Source organism: Podarcis filfolensis (genome assembly GCF_964270895.1).
Source record: "Podarcis filfolensis genome assembly, chromosome: W".
Taxonomy (NCBI): domain Eukaryota; kingdom Metazoa; phylum Chordata; class Lepidosauria; order Squamata; family Lacertidae; genus Podarcis; species Podarcis filfolensis.
In genome coordinates, this window is record NC_139619.1 from 41,438,068 (window position 1) to 41,461,099 (window position 23,032).

Here is a 23,032-nt window from a genome sequence, read left to right on the forward strand (position 1 = left end):
GGGGGGGACATTTTTGCCCCTTCAAGTGCCCCTTCCAGCTTTGCGGCAGTGTGCATGTGCCTCGAAGGCACGTAAATGGAGTTGCCCTTGTCAACGATCAGCAGCTGCTCCATGCAGTGGCAGCTGGTCCCTTAGGGCAAACCAGGCACTACCCCACCAACCTCACCTGCCTGCCTTCTGACTCAAATCCAGTCCAGGTGGTGACTCTAGCTCTCTGCATTTTTCTCTTCCCTAGTCTCAACGTGGCCCTTGTAGAACTCGGCAGAGGAGAACGGAGACGAAACCAGAATTTGCCAGCACTGCTTGTAACTGATTTTGCGCTGCTTGACTCTGGGTCCGCTTGCGATTGGCAGCACGGGAGGCAGAAAGCCCAGTCTCATGATGCAGGCGCCAGCCCCCTCTGGCCCCAAGAGCCAGTTTTCTCCTTGTTTCTGTGCTCAGCCACTGCTGCACAGGCTATGCCACTCTGGCTTACTCTTACCACCTGAGCACTGGCATTTGGGAAGCGGTAGTGGCTGCTTTGGGGTGGCTCAGGGAAATGTCACTCCTCTCGAAATCAGATATACTTGGGTGTATTATCCTAGCCACAAGGAGACAGTGGTGACTGTCAATTTGGACAGCTGTAGACATTGAGAATCATGGAGGATATGTTTATCAGTGGCTACCGGTCAGGGCTATTTCTTGCCACTATTATCACAAACCACATGCTTTTGATTACCAGTTTCTGGGGAACATGATGGACAGAGTGCTCTTGTCCCCGTGTCCCTATGGACTCCCAAGGGCATGTGGTTGGCCATTCTGGGAACAAAATGCTGATCTAACCCAGCAAGGCTCCTGTGTATTTTAGCATGCACCAGCTACTCTTGCACTAAGACTCTGATACAGTATGTGTCATTCCCCACATCAATACACACTCTCTCTCTCTCTCTCTCTCTCTCTCTCTCTCTCTCTCTCTCTCGACAGGGGCGGGGAGTATTGGTGGCGGGATGAACTGGGTCCTAATCAACAGCTGCCCTGGGGATGAGGGGATCAAATTCTCCATCCTTGTCAACTCCTTTTAGTGATGGGCTGCTTGCCACTGCTGTGCTCCTAAAGCTCTCTTGCTCCCCCCTCCTCTCTTTCTCTTTCTCTTGAATGTGGTAGCTTGAGATAGAACTAACCACCCTGAACATTTCTGGAGAGGAAGATGGGAAGGAGGCAGGAGGCATGGTTCACCAGCTGCTGTGTGCTGCATTGCCCAGACAAAGTCGTGGGCTGGGGCTCCAGCTGTTGCTCAGTTTCTACCACTGCCTCTGCAACGTGCTCTAGACAAGGGGTGGTGAACATGTGACCCCATCATCTCATCATGCTGGCTGGGGCTGCAGCCCATCAACCTATGAAGGCCCATCCATGTTCTGTTGCTGTTTTTGTTACTTATTTCCTGCCCTTCACCCTAAGGTCCCAGGGCAGGTTCCAGCAATTTAAATAAAATGTTAGCCAAACCTCATGACCACAGCTGCATATTCAGTAAGCTTTTGGGTGAACTGCACATCCGGAGTGGGAGGATTACGAGCTGCATATTAATAGGGGGAGGGGGAGCTTGGATTTGGGGTGCGAGCAATTTGTTTTTTGTTTTCCCCCTTGAGATGCTTGCTGTGGCTAGGGCCGGGCAATACGTCAATATAGATATATTTTCAAATCAGCTTGAAGTCTAGATAGTGAGACTGGTTTCATAATTTCTGACCTGGCAATATATTGCAAATCATGATGTGTGTGTGTACTATGCAAAAAACACCATGTGGGGGGAAACTGTGAAGCCAGACAATGCTTCTCTAGATTCCTGCAGCCCCTGTGGACTCTGCCGGTTCAGCTTTCCCCTGCCCTCCTGCAGGGGGCAGCAGAAATCACAATGCGGGGGAAACCGTGAAGCCAGCGAATGCCTCTACATAGCTCCATCTTATTTCAGACATCGTGATATATTGGTGTATTGCAATGTTTAGCTAGTGATATATCACTGTGTTGAAAGCCAGCTATCACCCAGCCCTAGTTGTGGCCTCAGAGGGCAAGACTTGTCCACCCAGCTGGAGCAAGGAAAGAATGCATACAGGCACACATTCTGTCAGGCTCTCATGCCAGTCCCCCTTGTCATTGGACCTCCAGGAGAAGCAGTTTCTGGATATCGTACCCCAGGATGGTGATGACTCCACTGAGCGGCCAAGGAGATCTGCCTTTTGGTGGACCACCTCTTCAAGAATGCCTGCCACCAGGTGAGCTGAGGGGGACGGTACCATTGAAAGGATGGGTGTGGGCTGGAATCCAGTACCAGTTTTGGGGTGTGCAGGTTCCAAACGTCCCAATTGATTTATATCTTAGCTACCGACTCGCTCTTACAAACTCCTGCTGTGAGTATAGTGGCACCTTGGTGGAGCGGCAGCGGGTGGGACATCCAGCATACGGTCTTCCTTAGAGCGGCTCAGAAGAACCCAAGTGTTCCCAACCATTGTCTGTCTCTCCCTAGCAAAGCGGCTCTCTGAGACTGGCCACTAGAAGAAGCGGGGAATGATTTCACTCTCCCATTGCCCCAAATCAGGAGAAGGGTAGTAGGAATGCTACTGTGGAAAGCAGGCGGGATACAATTCTCAGCCCTTGCGCCAGCTCTCTTGGTGATGGGCTTCTCTCCACTGTGGCATTCCTCGACCTCACATTATGCACCCCAGGGCTGGATTGTTCTTCATGCTATCCAGGATGTACCTCATCCCTTCCGAACGCATGGGTGATACTCTGCTTCAGGAGGACCTCTTCCAGACCCCGGGGACGCAGGACGAGCTGCAGGAGATAACTGAGTGCCTGGACACCAGCATTTCCGAGACGATCCGTATCCTCTCTGGGGGACATTGTTGGGGAGCAGGGCTGCTTGGTGGTTTTCTTTCGCTCTTGGCTGGAGTGGACCTCACTTTTATATACCTGGTGGCTTAGGTTCCTAGGCCAGCCCATCCTTAAGGCTCTGGGACACAGCACAATGAAATGCCCACAGTCAAGTCCAGTCATGCATCCAAACAGCTTCACAGCTTTAACCCCCATTTGAAAACATCAGCCTGGCTAGATAGAGCAGAGGTGGGGAATCTTGACAGGCCCGCAGGCCCCACATCTAGCATCATACGTGGTGTCAAGGTAAAGACATGGCTGCAAAGGAGCTTCAAGGGTGCGTTCAATTGTTCTTTGGCAAGCAGGGTTTGTTGACCGCACTTTTGGAGTTGACCACTAGTATTTGCTGTTTGGATTGAAACCATGCCTGCAGAAGGACATTTCCTCGGCAGATCAGCTTTGCAGGCAGCTTCGTCAAGAGGGGAGGTGTGGGATAATTACAGTGGGGTGGCTCAGTTGGTAGAGCGTGACACTCTTAATCTCAGGGCTGCGGGTTCAAGGTCCACCTTGCGCCAAAAGGGGAAACTTGCAAGGTGGGCCCAGATGTATAAGGACCAAGCTTCTTGCTTTGGACCAGCCTGGGAAGGAGGCAGGCTGCAGGTAACAGGACAGAACATTTCCCTTGCCAGGCTGTCAATAGCTGGCAGTGACCACTCGGTGGCCGAAGCTCTGCTCATCTTCCTGGAGGCAGTGCCAGAACCAGTCCTTTGCTATGAACTGTATCAGCGCTGCCTTGAGTGCTCACATGACAGCCACCTCTGTTGCCAGGTCGGCCCCAGAGCCCCATCTCTTCCTGGCTGGTCTGTGGTGTGTACAGAAGCATAGAATCAGAAGGGATTTCCAAAGTCATCTAGTCCAAATGTTGCCGCGAGTAACAGGAAATCCACTAAAACATCCCTGAAAGCCAGTAAACCGGCACACTGGCAGGAGGGCTAGTCTGGTCTGGGAAGCCTTGTTAACTGCAGAGGTTGCTGATGTCTCCTTTGATAACCATCCCTCTCCGTTGTGGAGGGGGGTGGGGTGCGCACATGTTGCCTTTTTGCTTTCTGACCAGGACTTGTAACAATAGCCCACCTGTTTCAGTGAACCTCGCTTGAATTTCCAACCCAGGAAGCGGCCATATACTGGGCCATCTAGCTCAGTATTGTTGAAATTGACAAGCAGTGGCTCTCCAGGATTTCAGACAAGGGATGTTCCCTACCCTCCTGGGAGATGCTGGGGGTGGAGCCTGAGACTTTCTGCATGAAAAGCAGGTGGTTTACTGCAGAGCTATGGCCCTTCCCCCAAGATATCTCAGTTGGTAGAGCATAAGACTCTTCATCTCAGTGTCCTGAGTTCGAGTCCCACCTTAGGCATTGCAGGGGGTTCGATTAGTTAACCCTTGTGGTCCCTTCCGACTCTGCAGTTGCATTATTCCCCAAAGTTCCCAGCAGAGTTCTAGTCCGGTTACCATTTTAAACATTCTTTTTTTTTTATGCCAGGTCTAAACCTGCAAACATAACAAGTACACCGTGCTAGTGATCCATGCCCCTCCTCTAGCAAAGCTCTGCACTGAAACTCCAAACCGCCCCTCCCTGTCTTGCAGGTGATCTGCCAGTTGCCGCGGTCGCACCAGAACGTGTTCCGCTTCGTGGTGGCTTTCCTGCGGGAGCTGCTGAAATACTCTGAGAGCAACAATGTCAGTGGCAACATGCTAGGTAAGGCCTGCCTGTCCTGGCTGGGAGCTGGCCTTCCTCCTGCTCCCGCCTCCTCTCATGCAAATGTTTTCGCTTCCCTGCAGCCACCCTCTTCGCCAGCCTCCTGCTACGGCCTCTGCCCAACGTTCTGCCGAGTGCCATCGGCTTCCTCCTGGGCTTCCTGCTGGGGGTGGATGACTGCGAAAGGTGCCAAGCGTGACTGGAGACGAAGTGGGGAGGGAAGAGGCAAGGCCCAGCCTCTGTTCTCTGGTGCCTGCCCTTCCCCTTGTGCCATCTTGCCATGTGCCAGCTCCCTTCCCTGTGCTTTGCCCTTTCCACCTTTTCCTCTTGACTCCTGACACGGTTGCACACTTGGCTTTCCACATGGTTCCAGGGCATTGGCAGCAGGTTCAGGGTGCTTGGGGAGGGACCCTGTTGGAGGACAGTCATTCCCCTGCCCATCCTACTACCACCACTGCTGCTCTCAGTCCCTGCGCAGTAGTCCACGCTCTCCCCTTCTGCTGCAGCTGAGCATGTGCTACTCTTGGTGGGTACCAGGCATAAGGATTCCTGGCCTGTCCTGGGATTGCAGGACCTCTTTCTCTGTCCCCCCAGCCTTGATGCTCATCAAGAAGGGGCAGGGCAGCCACTGTGGCCCACGTACGCCTTAGCCTGCTCTCTATAGTTCAGCTATCTGTCCCCATTCTGCCAAGTAGAGTTCTAGGGTGTTCATTCTTCATGAGACACTAAGCACTGCCTAAAGGGACCAGGGAGGAGGAGGGGGCGCAGGCTGGGAAGCAGGAGGGGAGCTGAGGCAGTGGGTACAGCTGGGTTGGGTTGGGCTCCCCACCCGACCCCAAGTTCTGCAACTTTGTCTTTCTGCTTTTCTGTCCTGGGTTCCTGTACTTGGTGCACACACACTCTTAATTTATTGGGAAGCGGTTGTTTCAAAATGAAAGATCCGTTGTGCAGAGATTGTTCTGGTGTTTGGAGGGGAGCTACACTTGCCTTTGCTGGTTTCTCCACTGCTCTGAAGCTCAGCCAGACTTTCCAAATGTAGCCGCCTTGGGCCCTCGCAGCACACATGAGGGAGAGGCTGTGGAGAGGGGGTGCTGCATGGGGCATCAGGTCGTGCAGATACCATGGAATCTGACTTCGCTCTTCACAACAAGGCTTGCAGGTGCAGAAAGAGGGCTACATTGCTTCCCCAAGGTGTTTCTCAATTGCTTTCCTTCCTCATACTGCTTGCAGCTTGCAAGTTTCAGCCCAGCAGCAGCTGGCTGCGAATTATTGAATAGACTCTTGAGGGGAGGTCTGCCCTCCCCTCTCCCCATTAAGCTTTGTCTCCAGGGCTCAGTGGTAGGAGGGAGAGCAGAGGAAGAAAAAGAACTGGGCTTGGCTTGAGGGGGTTATGAGAGCATATGTGCACCTGGTGCCAAGGGATAAGGCTGCAGAACTGAGCAGAGCACACTTAAGAGCAGGAGGAGCTGAGCCCTGCTCCCGCCACCACCACCAACAGCAACTCCTAGATGTCCACTTGTTCTTCTCAAGGGAGTCCCCAAAATGACCAAAGGAGACTGGAGCTCTGAGAGCAGCTATGGAGACTGCAGAGTCTGGATGGGAGCAATTTTATTATTTATTTTCATTTGAAGTGGGATGGAGTGGAGGCTAGATGGATCACTTTGAGGGGGGGGGAAGCAGGTGCTGAGCAGTGGAACGGGATTGGGAACTTCCCCCTTCCCCACTGAAATAATCCAACTGGGCACCCTAGGAATTGGCAGGGCCAACCTGCGCATGAGGCGTTGCGAGGCCATTGGCTCAAGGGGGGGCAGATCAAGGTCCATAGAGCACCATGCTTGCAGCCATGCCACTATTGTGACCACGGTCAGGCCCTTGTGAGGGTTTCGCCAACACAACCTGCTCCTCTCCAGCCTCCTTTCCTAAAGGAGAAGCAGAGGCAAGGCTCAGAGTGTTTCTGCCTCAAGCAAGAACATCCTCAGCTGGTCCTGGCAGTGGACATTAGAAATTGCTTTCGATATGAAAAAGAGTGGAATGCAGGAAAGTGGGGGGAGGGGAGTGTGTTAAAGGAAAAGGGAGGAGTTTTCCAAACTAAAATGGGGGTTGAAGACAGAGCTCGATTGAGTCACAAAAGGGGCTTCTGCCAGCCCAGTGGAATTTCCGGCTCCCCACATCCCAGCGTCTTAAAACACAAGAAGAGCTTGGGGAGTCAATTTTGTGCATAAGGTAGATGTTTGGCATGGTCTGTCCTTGATGTGAAAAGAGGATCCTTTCAATATTTACTTTGGTGAACTACAGCTCCCACAACAACAACTCTGAAGGTGACGCAGATGTTCAGAGCGGGGTGCTGATAATGCCAAGGTCCTAAGTTTGATCCCTGTATAGGCCAACTGCATTATTCCTGCATTGTAGGGGATTGAACTAGATCAGTGGTTCCTAATTGGCTAATTACTGAGGACCCCTTATTTTTCAAAAGCCAAGCCGCAGACCCCCTACTTTTGAAAAAATTGATAACTCTATGGTAGTTACCTCTGCAAAGCAATTTTTTGAACAAAATGTGGGGTAATAAGCAAAGGATTTTAGGTATACTAAAAACAACAAGACCACCCATAAAATGTATGCTATTGCCATGCCAATATGAGAGAAAATTAGTTGGAGGGAGGCAAGGGATGGGGCCACGGACCCCTGATTGGGAATAACGGAACTAGATGGTCCTCGGTGTCCCTTCCAACTCCACAATTCTATGATCCTGTGTCTTAAACACAAATCTTGAGGAATAGTGTGTGTGTGTGTGTGTGTGTTTCTGTCTGAACTTTCCCAGCCTTTGCTTTATTCTGATTTGCGCTTGCGTCCCTACTCCCCACGTGTAGAATTGCTATACCTTGGGATTTTCCTGGACATTCAAGCGTTTCCCGCAGGGACACTTGTTTCCAACGGCCAAATCCCGGCGGATGGCAACCCTACCCACTTGTGCCAGATTGCCTGGCATACGTTACAAGCATCTAGTCACATAGATTCTCCAGAATCCCGGGCCTAGCCCACCTGACGGGAAGAGTCCGCGACCAGAAGGAGGAGGAGTACCAGGAAGAATGGACAAAATTCAAAGATTATTTAGCTAAATATGTCAAGATAACCTAACTGGAAAAGCTTGCAAATATGAGATAGGCTTAGGGTTTAAATATGTAAGGATAGGAATTAAGATGTTTCAAGCTAGATTAGAAAGAATGAAAGATGTGAAGTGATCAAGTTATATTTTTTTTTTAAAGAAGATTGATTTTGGAAAACTGTTAAAATGAAATACAATGAAATTCAACCAGGGGGATTTGAGGAAGTCACTTAACAATGTTATCAAGATTGGTTTAATTACAATTAGGATGTATGTTTGTTTGTGTTATGTACTGAGTTCAATAGGATCCAAACTGCAGCAGTCTGATTGGTCCTAGAACAATAGGATCCAAAAGGCAGCAGTCTGATTGGTCCTAGAACAATAGGATTCAGAATGCAGCAGTCTGATTGGTCCTAGAACAATGCAGCAGTATGATTGGTTGGCAGGAACCACCCAATCATGCTCCAGATAGAAGTGAATCCACAACCTGATTGGCTTACAGTAGAATTCCGGAATTAGCCAATCATGTGCAGCCCATTGTGTAAATAATGTATATAAAGCAGATACTTTGAGGAGACATTCATTCATTCCTCCTCACCACTATGAGCTGAATAAAGAGCATGAAATCACTTTGCGACTCTGAGTATATTTCAGTTTGTTTGTTTGTTTGTTTGTTTGTTTGTTTGTTTGTCTTAAATTTTTTTTGGAAAATTAATTAAAAAAACTGAAAAGAAAAACACCATAGATTATCCAGAATCCCAAGCAGCGACACTGTGAAACTTTCATAGGAATAAAAGGTAGGGGGAAAGGAGGCACAATGTCAAGCAGGCAGCAGAATAAACCCGAGCACTGTGGGTCTAAAACCGGCCCCTGAATCTCTTGCTCCCCACTCTGCCCTTCTAACAATACCATTTTTTTGCTTGCTGGATGGCTGTGTGCAATGAGACCTCAGTCACTGAGGAAGGGTGCTGGCCCAGTGGTAGAAGTATGTGCTTGGCATGCAGGCGATCCAAAAATCAATTCAAGAGCAAAATTCCAGTTCTCATGTTTTCTGTCGAAATGGCTAATTTAAAGGGGAATAGCATGGTGCCTTCCACAGAGTCAGACCATTGAGCCGCCGAACTCCTTAAGGGAGGACCAGAGCTCGCTGGTAATGCAGGTCCCAGAACAGTCTCCAGCATCTCCAGGTGAAACTGAAAACATCACCTGCCTGGAACCTTGTAGAGCCACTGCCAATCAGTACAGACAGTGCTGAGTTAGGTAGCTATGATCCATCCACCATCACCCTTTGCCCGAAGCAAAGGCACATCGCTGGTCCAAATCTTTGAAAGACTTTCCCTGCTCACCAAGCCACCTGCCCTCCTTTATGCATTGCCGATGGCTTATCAAAGGGATCCTCACTGCAAGTCTCATCAAGGCAGACAGCTTGATGAAATCTTGGTGCCCTTTCTTACAAAATGCTAACAGGGACAATGGCACCAGTTGCCCTCTGGACTCACAGAGTGCAGCTTACTTTGGAGCCATCAATTGTACACATTTGGAATGGCCCTTGAGAAGGGATAGTCTGCCTATAGTCAGCAGCTTACCCCCTTGTTGTTTGTTAAAAACTTGAATAAAAAGCATGCTTAAAATAAAACAGGAAAAGTGAAATTTTGCTGGCTTCTTGAGAAAAGAATAATGCCTCATTATTTGTATCTGCTTTTAAATGTTGTTTCTCTTCTCTTTGTCACGAGTTTTACTGGGTCTGTGGTCATTTTAAGTTGCTTACCTTCACTAAAATATATAAATCTACTCGACTGGAAACTTTTATTATCCAAATTCAAACCCACTTTGGATAGCAAAATTCCTGGAGTGGGGAGGAGGGTTCAATGTTCTAATAGATTAGATATGGACAGTCCTTCAGTACAGCAAAACTTGACACTTTGAAACCTTTGAGTCCTTTCCAAAAGGACTTCACCCACTATTTAGGGGGGAAGTATGTCAGAACTGACCTTCTGCAGTACTGATTCCACATTCTTGGACTCCTAATCTTACACGTAAATTAGAGCTGGAACCATCTCAGGCCCTATGGCTCTTGAAATGACCATGACCTATTGAGCAAAACCACAGACTCCACCTCTCTGGTGACTAAACCCCACTTGCGTTTACAAAATAAATTAACAACAGAAGAAAATCATGGAAGAAATAAAATGGCTTTTGAAATTAACAAAGGCGATTCCTTTTATCCACATGTATTACGGGACATGTTCAAAGCGCCCCTCAGGAGAAATTCTGTAAGCAAAGGTAGCAGATACACAAGGACACATTGCTAAAAGAAACAAAGGGATTTGGAGGGACCATGAGTGAACAGGTAGTACCAGAATGTACAGAATTGTACCTAGAAAAAGGTTACAACTGGATTACCTTTTTGTAAACAAAAACAACAACAACCCCCAAAATAAAACTCGGAAGCAGCAGGACTCCTTAGGAACTCTTCAAAAAACAAAACACAAAACTGCATATCCCTACCTAGTCACCAAATGTGAGGGGAAACGTAAACCAGCGTCTTACACTGCTTTAAATGATAGCCAGATTCTGCAATTTTTTACCACACCAGAAGTAAAAGCACGGGGCATTAATAAGTTTTTGAAAAATCATGCACTTCATTTGTAGGCAAGGGAAAGCTTTCTGAAATGTACAAAATCTTACTAAGACACACAATCTGTTGAAATGACCAAGCAGCGGACAAGATTCGGGGACAGTGGTGTGCCGCCTGGGGAAATGTTCCTTTCCATTCACCTTAAGCAAAGATGTGGTGACCTTGTGCATCCATAAATAACTTTCAGAAATGTATTTCATTACTTCCCAAAGCTTCTCAATGGGCTACCAAATGGCATTTCTTTCTATTTTGGATGAAACTGGGGAAGCAACTTTAGAAGAAGGGGTTGCTGACATTCACTGGCCTGGAAAACACCTGATGCCAATATGATGGCAAATTGTGGGTGGTGCATTGATGGAGAAACTAAGGCAACAAATGGGGACATGACGCCACCGGTGTTCTAAAGATACATTTCATGTAAAGATTATGATGGGCTTCTTCAAATGCCCATAGCCTCTTACAAGCAGAGGTTTTAGATCAATTTTCTGTAAACCTCTGTCATAAATAGTTGTCACTGAAAATACGACCCAACAATGCAATGCTGGACTCATCCCTCCCGTCAGCGTGCCTGGAAAGCACGGGTCCCGGACTTCCGGAGGCGGCGCCAACGGCAATGGCGGTCTCCTTCTGAGTAGGAGGAGAAGCTCCATAGAAAGTGGGTCTGTCCGCTACGGCGAAGCGGAGACCCGATCAGAAATCGCAGGCAGAAAGAGCCTGCGAGCGTGGGACCCAGCAGGCACCTTTTGCGCCCCCCGTTTCAGCGAGGGAGCCCCGTAAGGGGTTCCGGTGCGCAGCGGGAGCGGCGCGGTGCTACGGGTCGATTGCTGCGTCTATGGAGCGAAGCCGCGTAGCTGTTGCCGGAGAGCGCTGACCTTTTTCCTGTGAAATTCGGCTGCAAAAAGAACATCCGTGAGTAGGGGAATTCTAAGAAATTTGGATTTGAAGACTAAAAAATAAGTGAATTTGGGCTCCGAAGCGGAAAGGTGTAAACAGGAAGTCCGCCTTTCCGTTTTGTAAAAGATCAAAGCAAAGACACTCCAACGCTATTATTTTAAAGTGGACTGTAAAGGTTTAACTCCAAGCATTAAAAGAAAGAACTCCCCCCTTAGAGGAGAGGGGGGAAGCTTAAGAAAGTGACTGTATTTCCTCTGGGGATCTTCTGAGAACCCAATAGACTGTTTGCGGAATCCCTGGGAACGGACTGTCAGATTTATGAGGATTGCTACATTTGGGCTCGCACTGACTATGGATACTGTAAATATTTAAGATCTAACTCTGCAAGGAGATACATTTAGAAAGTCTCCTTTGGACTGAATTACTTGTTTTAACTAAAGAGGGGACACGGAAAGTTACCAAAAGACTTTGTTATTTGGTTACTGAGAATTCAATGGTGGTTACTGTGTCCCCCTAGAGGACTACTGAAGTCTGTTGCTGACTGGGGGAATTTTCCACCGCTAACTTTGGGGACTTTCCATTGCAAGGCTTGACTGTGGGAACTGACCTTGATAGAAGATAAAGGGGAATGACTGAACAAAGAGCAACAAGATCTAAGGTCAAAGTGCAACAGTCTACTTTAGTCTCCCAGCAACGCAGAGCATCTGTGCCTGGCCCCCCTGCGACTCAGGAGGAAGACTCAGGGCAAATTGAGATAAAAGGAATGGCCTCAGAAGGGGAATTTACATCTGTATTGAATAAAATTTATGAGAAATTGGAAGGCCTAAGTAAACAGGTTGCAGACCAGTCAACTGAAATTAAAGGGAACACAGCTAGTATCAACTCAAATACAAAAGCTATAGAAAAACTGTTGGAGGAATCTGCGACTACCAGGAAAATAGCTGAGGAAGCAAAAGAAAAAGCTGTGGCTGTGGAGGAAGAAATCAAACCTATGCGTAAACAGATTGGGGACCATCAGGCCTTATTGTCCATGGTTGATTTGAGAGAGAGACAGACAAACTTGAGGATCAGGGCGGTGCCAGAACTTGAGAAAGATAACTTGAGTGACTATCTTTCACAGGAATTTGAGAAATTCTGGAATCTGGAGCTGGAAAAAGACTTTAAGATAGTGAGCGCCTTCAGACTTGGAAGAGGAGGGAGGAAAAACAGGGTGAGAGACTGTTTGGTGACCCTCCGTTCGAAAGAGGAACGAGATAAAATATTGGGCGCTCACTTCCAGAAGACCTTAGAGATTAATGAGTCCAGAGTGGAGATTTTTAAGGACATACCGAAACATCTTCTGGATTTGAGAACTAACTACGGAGACTTGGTGGCCTTGCTGAGAAGGAATTCCATTGCCTTCAGATGGGAGTTCCCCCAGGGATTGTCCTTTACATTTAAAGGAAAAAAGTTTAGAATCAGATCAGTGGAAGATAAGGAAAAATTTCTGAGAGATTTTGAAGAAGATTTACAAAAAGAAGCAACAGATGTGCTAAAAGCCTTGAGACCAGGAGTAGACACAGCACTACCACCTTCGGGACTTGACAAATCGAAAAAGAAGATACCACCGCAAGAACTTGACGAGCTTTTGGGAGCGGCCGGAGGAAACTAAAATAATTACACTATGTCTCTGCAATTATTAAGTTGGAACATTCACGGTTTTAACTCTCCGGAGAAGAGGAGGAAAGTCTTTCATATATTGAAAAAGGAACAAATGGACTTAATTTGTTTGCAGGAAACCCATGTGGTAAGGCTCCATAGAAAAGTTCTTATTAATAAAAGACTGGGCCAAGAATTCATCTCATCGGACAAAGTTAAAAAGAGAGGAGTTGTTATTTACGCTAAAGAGAGCCTATCACCGAAATTTGTTTTTAAAGATGAACAAGGAAGGTTTGTTGCAATTGAGATCCAACTACAAGGTGAAAAATACTTGATCGTAGGAGTATATGCACCAAATGAGGGGAAATCTGAATTTTTTAAGAAATTGCATGAGACATTGTTGGACTATCTGGACTATAACATCATTATGATGGGAGATATGAATGGGGTGGTATCTACAAACATGGATAAGTCGCAGAGACAGGTGGTAACTAAAGACGGCAGACTACCAAAAACCTTTTTTGAACTAGTTGACAATATGGACCTTACTGATATCTGGAGAACTAAGAACCCCCTTGGAAGAGAGGGAACATTCTTCTCTGAAGCCAATATGACCTGGACAAGAATTGATCAAATATGGATAACTAGAGGACTGGCACCTAAGATACGAAAAGTGGAAATTTGCCCAAAAACTTGCTCCGACCACAATGCAGTGAAGATGGAGATGAAACTAATGCCAATCGGTTCCTTTAGATGGAGGATGAATGACACCCTGTTCAGAGACCAGGAGGTGACTAAGAAGGCCCAAAAAACTTTGAGAGACTATTTTGAGATAAATTTGAACACTACGGTTGAAAAAAGGACAATCTGGGACGCAGGCAAAGCGGTCATGAGAGGGTTTTTGATCCAACAGAATGCAATAAAGAAGAGAACCCAAAATGAGAAAAAAGATAAAATTTTGGAAAAAATAAAAGAAGGAGAGAAGAGACTAAGAGCGAAACCAAAATCCCAAGAGATTCTGAGAGAAATTAAGTTATATCAAGTACAATATATGAAAATGATAAACCAGGAAGTGGAATGGAAAATTAAGCAGATGAGACAAAAGTCTTTTGAATCGGCTAACAAATGTGGGAAACTGCTAGCATGGCAGATGAAGAAAAGACAGAAATTAAATACTATTACAAATTTGGAGGTAAATGGAAAGATCATACAGAATCCATTGGAAATTAGAAACTGCTTCCAGAAATATTTTAAACAACTCTACACACAAGGGCCACAGAAAGAGGCTGAGTTAGAGCAATTCCTGAGGAAAAATGGATTACAAAAAATTTCTCAAGAAAAAAAGACAATGTTGAGTGACAAAATTACAGAACAGGAAGTGGAGGGTGCCATTCAGAATATGCAGTTGGGTAAATCTCCAGGACCAGACGGCTTAACCTCCAAATATTATAGAGTTTTGAAAGATTGGTTAATTCGGCCACTAATGGAGGTGTGCAATGAGATATTAGAGGGGAAAAAGGCGTCGGAGTCGTGGCAGGAAGCCTACATTACACTTATACCGAAAACTGAGTCTGAAAAGACGCAACTTAAGAACTACCGCCCCATATCCCTACTTAATGTGGATTACAAAATATTTGCTGACATTTTGGCTAATAGGTTAAAAAAGTACTATTGGAAGAGATCCATAAGGACCAAGCTGGCTTTCTTCCGGGTAGACACTTGTCGGACAATACGAGGAACATAATTAACATTTTGGAGAAGTTGCAAGTGAATATAAATACTAAAGCAGTTTTAATTTTTATAGATGCGGAGAAAGCCTTTGACAACATTTCTTGGAGTTTTATGAAGAAAAATCTTCAGGGGATGGGGGTGGGCCAAGGGTTTGAAAATGGTATAAGTGCAATCTATTCAGAACAAAAGGCTAAATTAATTGTTAATAATGTGGTGACAGAGGGATTTAAGATAGAGAAAGGTACACGACAAGGCTGCCCAATTTCCCCATTGTTGTTTATTTCAGTCCTGGAGGTACTATTGAACATGATTAGAAGGGACCGTCTGATTAAAGGCATTCAGGTCGGAGCTAAGCAATATAAACTGAAAGCATTTGCAGATGACTTAGTTTTAACATTACAGGAGCCAGAATCTAGTTCGAAAAGAGTTTTGGAAGTGATTCAAGAATTTGGGCAGATGGCTGGTTTTAAGTTGAACAAGTCAAAAACTAAAGTTCTTGAGAAAAATTTAACACCGATTGAGAAAGAAAGGTTTCAGAAGGAGACAGGCCTAACAATAGTAAAGAAAGTTAAATATTTGGGGGTTAACATGACTGCTAAGAACCTAAACTTATTTAAAGATAACTATGAGAAATGTTGGTTAGAAGTGAAGAAAGATTTAGAGATATGGTCAAACCTGAAGCTTTCCTTGTTGGGCAGAATTGCGGCTATAAAGATGAATGTATTGCCAAAGATGTTATTTTTGTTTCAATCTTTGCAAATTTTGGACAAAATGGACTGTTTCAAGAAGTGGCAGAGAGATATTTCTAGATTTGTCTGGCAGGGCAAGAAGCCCAGAATAAAATTTAAAATACTAACTGATGCTAAAGAAAGAGGTGGATTTGCCCTGCCAGACCTGAAACTTTATTATGAATCGGCCGCATTTTGTTGGCTGAAAGAATGGCTGCTTCTTGAAAACACAGACATTTTGGATTTAGAAGGTTTCAATAATGTTTTTGGGTGGCATGCATATTTGTGGTACGACAAGGTTAAAGCTCATAAAGCATTTAAAAACCATATTGTCAGGAAAGCATTGTTTAATGTCTGGCTAAGATATAAAGACTTACTGGAGAATAAAACCCCAAGGTGGTTGTCACCAATGGAAGCAAAGGCACTGAAAAAGTCCAATATGGAGGCCAAATGGCCGAAATATTGGGAAATATTGGAACAAGAAGGAGATAAATTGAAATTGCAGAGTTTTGAGAAATTAAAAGACAAGGTGCGAGATTGGTTGCACTATTTTCAAATAAGAGAGGCCTATAATTTGGATAAAAAAATAGGTTTCCAGGTGGAAAAATCAAAACTGGAAACTGAATTGTTAGAACCCAAAACAAAAACACTTTCAAGAATGTATAACTTGCTGCTAAAATGGAACACGCAGGATGAAACAGTTAAATCTGCTATGATTAAATGGGCACAAGATGTTGGTCATAACATCATGTTTGCTGACTGGGAACAGTTGTGGACCACAGGTATGAAATTTACGGCATGTAATGCCCTAAGAGAGAATATTATGAAAATGATATACAGGTGGTACATGACACCAGTCAAGCTTGCAAAAATCTATCATTTGCCCGACAATAAATGTTGGAAGTGTAAAGAAAATGAAGGAACATTCTTTCACCTTTGGTGGACATGCCCAAAGATTAAGGCTTTCTGGGAGATGATTTATAACGAAATGAAAAAAATATTTAAATATACATTCCTTAAGAAGCCAGAGGCCTTTCTCTTGGGCATGGTCGGCCAATTGGTGCCAAAGAAGGACAGAACTTTCTTTATGTATGCAACAACAGCAGCAAGAATTCTCATCGCAAAGTATTGGAAGACACAAGAGCTACCCACCCTGGAAGAGTGGCAGATGAAGCTGATGGATTATATGGAATTGGCGGAAATGACTGGCAGAATCCGAGACCTGGGAGAAGAGTTGGTGGAAGAAGACTGGAAGAAATTTAAAGACTATCTTCAGAAATACTATAAAATTAATGAATGTTAAAACTATGCTTGGATTGGTAATAAGTGGTAATTAGTGACAAAAGTTAATAAGATTATGTAAAAAATGTATTGATAAATGGTTGAAAATATCGATGTTATGGTACAAAGTTAAAATATTTGAAAAAGGGTAAGAATTTGCTGAATTAAGTATGTAAACGGGAACACAAAAAGGGGGAGGTGTGAGGAGGTCAAGAACATAAGCACATGAATTTGAGGATACTGGGAAAAATGGATTTGTTTTTTTTCTTTTTCTAAACTTCGTTTTTCTTAATTAGCTGTTGTTTTTCTTTGTGTATTTTTTGTGTTTTCTTTTTTGTAATGTTTATTTTTATCTATGGTTTTCTATTCTGTGAATTTTTATTTTTCTTTTTTGTAAAACTCTAATAAAAAAATTATTTTTTTTAAAAAAGGAAAGCACGGGTCCCAGTAGTTTCCGCCTCACTCTGCTCCTTTCTCTGTGAAAGCCTGCTCTTTAGCTTTCACATCGGAGCAAACCTCAACCCACCCCCTCCCAAAGAAACCTTTTTTATGAGCCCCCCTACTCTGTGTGTGCTTTCTTTGGCTCCTGTCTCAATGTGCAGAAATTGAGCACATGAATTTTCCAGCATCGGGAGTTTCCCCCAAGACAGTGTTGAGATCAGGCGTGTTTGTGTGGCTCCACGCTTGCAGTTATTGGGGCTTTGGCTAAGAGGAGTGCATGCACTTTCAGCAAGACATAGCTAGCTAGCTAGCTAGACAGTTTACCTCCCTTTGCTACAGTTTAAATTTCTGCATGCCATCTGCTGTTGTGGAACAAGTCATCCCCATGATCCCTCTAGCCCAGTGCTCTCTCGGGCGGCCCACAGAAGCTCTCAAGGGTTTCAGACAAAACATTTGTTCACTTCAGCATATAGCAGTCCAAAGAAATGTCACAGGCTCCCCCGTCTTTGGGGTAGAGGTTTGACGTCTGAGACTAGATCTGCAGGACTCATAAACATTTCACTCTGTAGAGATGAGTAGTCGGCACCGTCCGAGTATAGGAGGAGGGGGGTGGGGGTGGAATACGGGGGTGAGAAATAGAAGAATGCGTTCCATCTCCTACACGAAGTCAGAGCCAATTATGAAGATTGACCAGTTGCTTATAGATCAAATGCCTGGATCATGCAGCTGCAAAGAGGTCTACCCAGCCGCTCCCACAGGCAACATGGAATTCTTCTGTGCAATTTACTGTGTTGTTGTTGTTGTTAAAGATGTAAGACAAGCCTATATTGCACTTCATTAAAAATGCCAGGTCACTTCACAACAATATACTGATGGACTCAGTAGAATCAGCAATCAGTACTGGGGCAGGGGCCTTGGCTGGCACCCTGAAATGCACGGCCCCTGCGCCAGTCCTGAGGAGGCTCAAGGCCAGGGGTCAGCAACCTTTTTCAGCCGTGGGCTGGTCCACCGTCCCTCACAGCATGTGGGGGGCCGGACTATAATTTGGAGAGAGAAAATGAACGAATTCCTATGCCCCACCAAGAACCCAGAGGTGCATTTTAAATGAAAGGACCCATTCTACTCATGGAAAAACACATTGATTCCCGGACTGTCCGTGGGCCGGATTGAGAAGACGATTGGGCCGCATCCGGCCCCCGGGCCTTCGGTTGCCTACCCCTGCTCAAGGCAATCACTTCCTGCACTTCACGTTAACGCAGAAGACGGCCCAGTTGTGCTCAGATGCTCAAAATTCCCTTTTCACCTTTGAATCTTTGGAGGGTCTGTTTCAGTTGGCATCGGGACAGCTCACCTAGCAGTGCAGCTGCCTTTATTGCAGAGGCAGGAAGTTTCCTTCCTTTCATATTCAGGATTTCTGTACTCACATAGAAATAATAAAATGGTTTCTGCTGTTTGTTAAAAGCCATGAATGAACTCTCACAACTCGTTGATAAGGTAGCTTGCTTGTGTTTCGAGAAATCGTATAAGAGGAGCATTCATAGGAAGTTGCACTTGACAGAGTCAATCTAGCTTAGCACTGCCTACACTGACTGGCAGCAGCGCTGCAGGGTTTTCAAACAGGGGGCAGTCCCAGCCCTGTCTGGTGGAGATCCTGGACTGAACCTGGGATCTCCTGCATGCAAAGCAAGGCCTCCCTCAACTCGGGAGGCGTGAGTTCTCTACTGTATTTCAACAAATGCTTTCACTTTATCATTTCATTTTCATCTGTATATTTTGTGCACATATTTTCCTGTATGTTTTAGACAGAGAGGAGTAGCAATAGGGTTAGAGGCAAGGGTCAGAGTTAGTGTTGTGTGAGCATTTTAAAGCAGTTGAGTTTAAACAGGAGGGGATTTCACCTGAAGAGATGGCCAGCATCGTGAATCTGTAAGTAGGATTTCGACTGCTTCTTTTTTGTAATCTTCTGGGGCGAGGGTTTGGGGTCCCCCACACGGCCAGCATCCCCATGGAATTCAACCCCTTCCTGAACAGCTTAACTTCTCTTCCCACCTGCCTTCCCATTCTCCCTCAAATCTCATTGCAGCTCAGCTGGTTAGAGGGAGCTGCAGATAGCACCAAGGTTGCAGGTTCGATTCCCATAAGGTACAGCTGCATATTCCTGCATTGCAGGGGGTTGGACTAGATGATCCCCAGGGTACCTTCCATGATCATTATTTTGGGATGCTTTTTATTACATTCGTAGCCCACTTTTCATCCAAGCAGTTCAAGGTGGCATTTATGGCTTGCCTTTCCCCCTGTTTTCCCCCTCACAACAAACCTGTTAGGCAGGCTAGGATGAGAGTGACTGGACCCAACATCAAACAGTGCACTTCATGACTGAGTGGGGATTTGCACTCGGATCTCCCAGGTCCTCCTAGTCCAGAATTCTAGCCACTATACACCCCCCTCTCTCTACCCCTTCTCCGTTTCTCAACTCTTCAGCCATCAACTGCAACAGACAGGGGTTCTGTCAGTCTTCCTGTCAGTCACTCTGACTCTAAGAGAGTTTTCATTGCATTCTTTGGCTCATCTATGCCTTGATGCTTTGACAACCTTCCTAGCAGCCCCCTTCGCTCTCCAGGCAGGGCTGCTGTCCTAAAAGCATTATGCTGAGGGCTCTTTTAAATGCTGGAAATGCTTCTCATATCTTTCCTTTGCTGGGGGTGGGGGGAGTGTTGGAATCCCCCCCCCCCCATACATGAGATGCACCACTGTGTTCCTGTGGAGAGCCGTTTGGGGTCTGTGGGTGCATAAAAAAACAAAAAGAGCCCTATTGCGTGGCGAGTTCCAAAGTGGAAATAAAGACACATGACACAATTATTTCAGGTTAATGGGCTAAATATGGCCACAACTTTATTGGTTACAGGTGATGAGTGGTATTGGCTTAGGCATTGGTCCTAACTGACTATCCGGCTTCAGCCTGTCCGCTTGAAGTCCGGGAAGGGTTAACCACCAGTAGAGGGAGTCCTGCTGATGCACATCAACTCGCAACCCCCCCCCCCCAGGTAGGCGAAAAACCAAGTCCGGCAAAAGAGGGAGATCCCCGGCTGCGCCAGCGATAAATAGGGCTGGTCACGCCCCCTGAGCCAGCCAATTCCCTCAGTCGTACTTTCCAGACTAAGGAGAGCCCACTCTAACATGTACACTCTAGGAATGTTGTCATTAACTGCTCCTTTGTTTACATCCCACAGGCTTTCATTGAGTTCTGTGGACACAGTAAAAAAAAGCTGCCACCTGGTTTCTCTCGGGATGTTCGGATTGTGGAACACAGATTTGCTCTCCACCGTAACCATGTCTCTCAGCATACCACTTTATTTCCCCCCAGATAGGTGGCTACTATTCACTTGTAGGAAGATGTGCTTATTTAGATTACAACATTGCAGCGGGAGCAAAAGCCACCTTTCTTCTCTCAAGAGGGTTAGTCGAGTTTCTGTTGTTACGGAAAAATCCAGATGGGAGGCTGCTCAGAGCCCGTGGGTCCCTGCGGAACAAAGAAGGAGTCCAGCCACCAACCGGAGCAAATAGTGGAGACCAAAGTTTATCGCGCAACAGGTTCAGAGAGGAATTGAACCCCGAGAACGGGGTGACAAGGACTTTTAAAAGTTCCTATCTTATCCCAGCAGACAGTTCGCTAAACATCAGCACTCCACCAGAAAAGGGGAGGGTTATACATGGTTAACATAGGGGGAATGTGTTGGGGTAACATGCAAATACAGGATATGTCTTGGGAAATCCGCTCCACTTCCCGGTGGGGAGGAGTTGTGGTGGACCACGTGGCCACCCACTCCCCACCAGGGGCGGGGGACTCTGTCCCCCGTTGCCTATGGGATCCCGGCCACGTCAGAGCCGGGCCAGCCAACCCCCAGAGAACTTCCTCTTTGGCCCGCCCACCCTCCCTATTTTGCAGGTTAGGCAATGGCCTTGCTATGGACTTTGGTTGGTCGCCTTGGTTGTCCGAGGGGCCTGGTAGGAATTTTACCACTTGGCAAATTGGCACTGGACACTTGGTTTTCGCCTACCTCGTAGCAATCGTCACAACTTTGTTAGGGTTGCGGTTAGGCATTGTTTGACCTTGTGTGGGGGAGGGGAGGTGTGGCCATCACCTGCCCCTCCATGCTTAAGGGTATTCCGTTAAAGGAATCCGGGGGTGTTGATCTAGTCTGAAGCCCGGCTGGGGGACTAAGGCCTTGACACGACCCCGACGGGAGCACCAGGGGGAGCTTGAGTTGGCTCGCATCGACAGGGCTCCCCCTACCGGTGGCTTACCCTTACTGGGACTTACTGCACAATGGGCAGGAGTCAGATATAGTCAGGTCCAATCAATGCCTAAGCCAATACCGCTCACATTCGCCGAAGAATTGATGCTTTTGAATTCTGCTGCTGGAGGAGACTCTTGAGAGTCCCATGGACTGCAAGAAGATCACACCTATCCATTCTGAAGGAAATCAGCCCTGAGTGCTCACTGGAAGGACAGATACTGAAGCTGAGGCTCCAAGACTTTGGCCACCTCAGGAGAAGAGAAGACTCCCTGGAAAAGACCCTGATGTTGGGAAAGATGGGGGGCACTAGGAGAAGGGGACGGCAGAGGACGAGATGGTGGGACAGTGTTCTCGAAGCTACCAGCATGAGTTTGAGCAAAGTGCGGGAGGCAGTGGAAGACAGGAGGGCCTGGCGTGGTGTAGTGGTTAAGAGCGGTAGTCACGTAATCTGGGGAACCGGGTTCGAGTCTCCGCTCCTCCACATGCAGCTGCTGGGTGACCTTGGGCCAGTCACACTTCTTTGTAGTCTCTCAGCCCCACTCACCTCACAGAGTGTTTGTTGTGGGGGAGGAAGGGAAAGGAGATTGTTAGCCGCTTTGAGACTCCTGAAGGGGAGTGAAAGGCACGATATGAAATCCAAACTCCTCCTCCTCCTCCTCCTCCTCCTCCTCCTCCTCCTCCTCCTCCTCCTCCTCCTCTTCTTCTTCTTCTTCTTCTTCTTCTTCTTCTTCTTCTTCTTCTTCTTCTTCTTCTTCTTCTTCTTCTCTGGTCCAGGGGGTCACGCAGAGTCGGACACGACTAAACGACTGAACAACATCTAGTTTTGATTGGATTAACAGGGTAAGGAGGTTTCGATTGACTCAGTCCGTTGTTCTCGCAGCGGGAGCTGTCATCACCTTGTCAGCGCTCAGTGGAGCGTGCAAAACAGCTGGAGCTGAGCTGCCTCTGCAGAGCCATGGCATTGCTGCGATTGGCTGAAGGGCTACATTCAACGCCATCTGATTGGCTAGAGCGCATCCTCATGCAAATACATTGTTCATTCATCAAATACATTGATCGTGTATACGGGGTCAGAAATGGCGCTTTCTTCTCGGGGTTTTGGACTTTTGTGCGGTGCTTGGTGCAACGTTGTGACGGGGCGAGGGGAGTCCTAGTGTGGCAGGGTTCCCTTGAGGTCATCGCCTCGGGCTCCACGTCTCTTACTCGGGAGTAAGATTTCGTTCATATGCCCCCCCTCCATTCCGTAACACTCTTCAAATGGACTTCATGGAGTGTGCACTCTTGCAGGGTCTGCTTCCAGAAACTACTATTGCAGATGGATATATTTTGGCAAAAATGGTTTACAAATATGCACAATGGCAAGCAGGCAGACAGCAACAGTTACAAATCAACCTTGGTCCTGCCTAGCCTGGAAGCTGTTTCCAACTAGTGAACTAGAAACCTTTCAGCAACCTTTACAACCATCTACAAACCCCAAAGTTTGTAGGATTCTCTTCTTTCAGCTGTGTCTTGGCTCTGTGCTCGCAAGTGTTCTACTGACTTTCAGGTAACTTGGAAAGCATGGTAATGATGTCTTGGTTCTGAAGAATGATATTTCCCCCAGTCTGACGTAGTTATCCTGGTGATGATTCAGCTAGATGTTGTACACGCTGAGCATATTCCAGAAGGGGTATGTTGTC

At 46.6% G+C, this 23,032-nt stretch overlaps 1 protein-coding gene across 1 annotated transcript in view; it reads left to right on the top strand.

Moving 5' to 3' along the window:
• The window catches only part of LOC310753747 (inositol polyphosphate 5-phosphatase OCRL-like), a gene marked incomplete at both ends in the record, with an annotated part of 59,218 nt that overhangs the window by 22,759 nt on the left and 13,427 nt on the right, over window positions 1–23,032 (top strand). The window contains 5 exons of the mRNA XM_083595088.1: window positions 2,202–2,246; window positions 2,770–2,854; window positions 3,545–3,672; window positions 4,490–4,601; window positions 4,685–4,787. Of these exons, the coding sequence (XP_083451214.1) occupies window positions 2,202–2,246; window positions 2,770–2,854; window positions 3,545–3,672; window positions 4,490–4,601; window positions 4,685–4,787 (473 nt within the window). The remainder of the gene's footprint in view (window positions 1–2,201; window positions 2,247–2,769; window positions 2,855–3,544; window positions 3,673–4,489; window positions 4,602–4,684; window positions 4,788–23,032) is intronic.